The following is a 3073-nucleotide window of genomic DNA, read 5'->3' as shown; positions in this document are numbered from 1 at the left end:
CCCCCACCCCAGTACTCACGTATACACCCAGCGTTCCCGGACTCCCCGATCCTGTGCAATCCCCAGTAGCCAATGTCACATCTGTCACAGCGCTTCCCGCCAACACCTGGCTTGCACGTGCACTGCTTGGTGCGCGGGTCACAGGTCGTGCTGTAGGAGCCCATCGAGTTGCAGTCGCACACCTCTGTACACACACAAACGATCAGGTCAGATCAGATCAGATCAGATTAGATTAGATCAGATAAGATCATATTAGATCAGATCAGATATTAAGATAAGATATTATGATAAGATAATGCTTAATTGCCCCTGCAGATAATTTACTGTGGTTTTACGAGGGCAAACATTGTTCGAGAGCTGATTCCACGAAGGTGCTTTATCTCAAGTCATACTTCTACAGATTATGTATACACTGCAAAAACTTCTATATTCACAAAGATCAGAAAAAGCTAAAATAAGAACAAGAAAAAACAATAAGTAAAAGGATAAGAATGAGAACAATCATGACGAAAATCATGAAGATTCAGAGATTTAGGACAAGGATCTGGATTTTTTAAAACTTTAACTTATAAAGAAGATGAATAAAGAAACTAACGCTATTGACATGGGCACACAGATGTCTTGACACATATTATCTTTTAAAAGGAGAAGTAAAACATAATAATCAGAAGAGAAAGAAAAAATTAGACTAGCAGAGTAAAGATCTTTAGTTTTGACACTCATATTCACATTACAGAGAAAAAAAGATATTTGTTTTCACAGGTCATACAAAAACTGATACCATATCACCGTCACAATAATTGGCACAAGTTCATAATACCACAATCAAAATGACTGTCATAATAAATGGAGTGATATATAAAATGCATGATTTTGAGATTGAAAAACAAATGACATCAAAAGAGTGGGAAAAAACAACCATGAAGACACGCACACTGCACTAACACCTATACGAAATAGTTACACAACAATATAAACAACATTCAAACAATTCTAGAATAAACAGTGTCTTTGAAAAAAAATAAAGAAGAATTGGGTCATTAGAATATCTAAAATATCTACATACGAATACACGTATAAGATATATCCTGATATATTATATTAGACTTAAAAATCTCTTTTCAAGGCCAAATGTGAACACTTTCTTATATCAAGTACTAAACATGCGACAATCAACATAAACAGTGCTTTTTCCTTTAGTCGTAAACAATGCATGAATGTGTTTTCTTTGTAATTATCTTTTTTCCCCTTCTATTCTGTTACACGCAAGACCTGGACTCGAACCAACAATCCATCGGCTGCAATTGGCAGGGGAGAGAATAAGTGAGACAAAGAAATATCAGTTGAAGCAAACACTCTACTTTTTGTTTCCTTCTGTGGGACAATGATCTACAGTTGAACAGCGATCATCCCTTCTCACACATCATCAAGCTAAGAAACAATACTGAATTGGCGTAACTTGCCGACTTCTTGCTTCATGAAGAGAAAATGGTTTGAGTATTCTCTTCTGTGTTGACCTAGGTGCCGACATAATGTACAGACTTCAACATAAGTTAAGGACCACCTTGACAGACAGCCCTGATTTTTTTTTTTATCCGAAAAAAGACAGCAAGGGAAGTTTCAATTGTTTTTGCTCTGGAAGTATTAATGGGTTACCAATGTGTACAGCAAAGCTTCCTAAAGGGGCAAAACCACCACGTACAGCCCGGAAATCCTCGAGGAATTTCAGCCAAATTTGCTGTTTTTTTTATCGACTTGTGTGCGACACCATGGACATTCCTAGGTTAAAATATCTGGTGCACCTCATAAACGGACGTACGGTCTCGATTTGTGCTCACTTTGGTGGCAATATAAGCCGCCGTTTGCGCAAAATTCAGTATCGCATCAAAATGCCACCAAGACGAGAGACTTTGATCGTGCCAGAGCTATGACAGGTCTGGAGGATGGAGTTGGAGCCCGAGAAGTTGCCAGACAGCTTGCGGTGTCACACTCTGTCATTGTCCGCCTGAGGCAGCGCCATCAAGCCTCTGGATCAGCCCAAGAACGCCCACGTGCAGGTCGACCAAAGAAGACCACTCGTCAGAGTGTTTGCAGGTGGTCCTTAACTTATGTTGAAGTCTGTTTGTGCTGTTTACAAATTCTGTCACCGAAGCTGATGAGAGCAAAACCGTCAACTTCTTCCACAACGGGATCGTTAATAATCATAATTTGTCGATGGTGTTGTGCTATAACCGAATAGGCGGAACAAATATAGGTCAGCTGTTGTTTGTTTTTGTTTTTGTTTAGATGATCTAAAGACATTGCGGAGGTCGATCTGCGGGTCTTCAGTACAAGCCAATAGCCAGCTTGCTCTATAAATAATACAAGAGTACTAAGAGCTAACTTTCGTATGTCTCATAATTTGATTTTGTTTTCCAGAGTTGAACAATTTTTAACAAACCAGTCACACTGTAAAAGCATAACGACATCGATGTCTTATCTGATCTTATCACGTGACTGGAAAGAATAATTATATCAAAGCACTGTATCGAAGAAGGATGACAAGAAAATTGCAAACCTGGGAGCAATTATACATACTCCCACTTCGACAATATCATAAGATTCTCTTACAAGACATGGCAGAACAGAAATCTCTTCAAACCATTTGACAGTCTATTGACCTACATTCAAGATACGATGACCAACATCACATTTGTTCTGAATATATAAAAATATACAGTCGAACCTATACAAGACGGCCGTCCATTGTAGAGGAGAAAAGTGATCATTTTAGACAGGTTGTCCTATTGGGCAGTGTCAGAAAACTATAGACAGATCGCTACCACAGAATTACATAGTTCTATCTGCTCAGTACCTAGATTTGAGAAATTTGACGTAAAAGATTTTGAGTTTCACATCATGACAAGCTTTTTCGAACGCATTTATTATTTAAGTAGCTTCATAACGACTCCCAATAATCTTACAATTTTGATAGAGAAGATAGATCATTTGGATTCTAACCTCATTGTCTTAGTAACTCAAAAAGGCCAAAAATCTCTGATAGATAGAACTTTGTAATAATTCTGAGGTAGCA

At 38.2% G+C, this 3073-nt stretch overlaps 1 protein-coding gene across 1 annotated transcript in view; it reads right to left on the bottom strand.

The window, feature by feature from the left end:
• LOC101864669 (agrin) overlaps positions 1 to 3073 on the bottom strand; it is a gene marked incomplete at its 3' end in the record, with an annotated part of 21647 nt that overhangs the window by 7206 nt on the left and 11368 nt on the right. Inside the window, 1 exon segment of the mRNA XM_035973596.1 lies at positions 20 to 184. Within this exon segment, the coding sequence (XP_035829489.1) occupies positions 20 to 184 (165 nt within the window).

The sequence above is a fragment of the Aplysia californica genome, unplaced genomic scaffold (assembly GCF_000002075.1).
Source record: "Aplysia californica isolate F4 #8 unplaced genomic scaffold, AplCal3.0 scaffold01491, whole genome shotgun sequence".
NCBI lineage: Eukaryota > Metazoa > Mollusca > Gastropoda > Aplysiida > Aplysiidae > Aplysia > Aplysia californica.
This window is presented reverse-complemented; position numbering and strand designations above follow the sequence as displayed.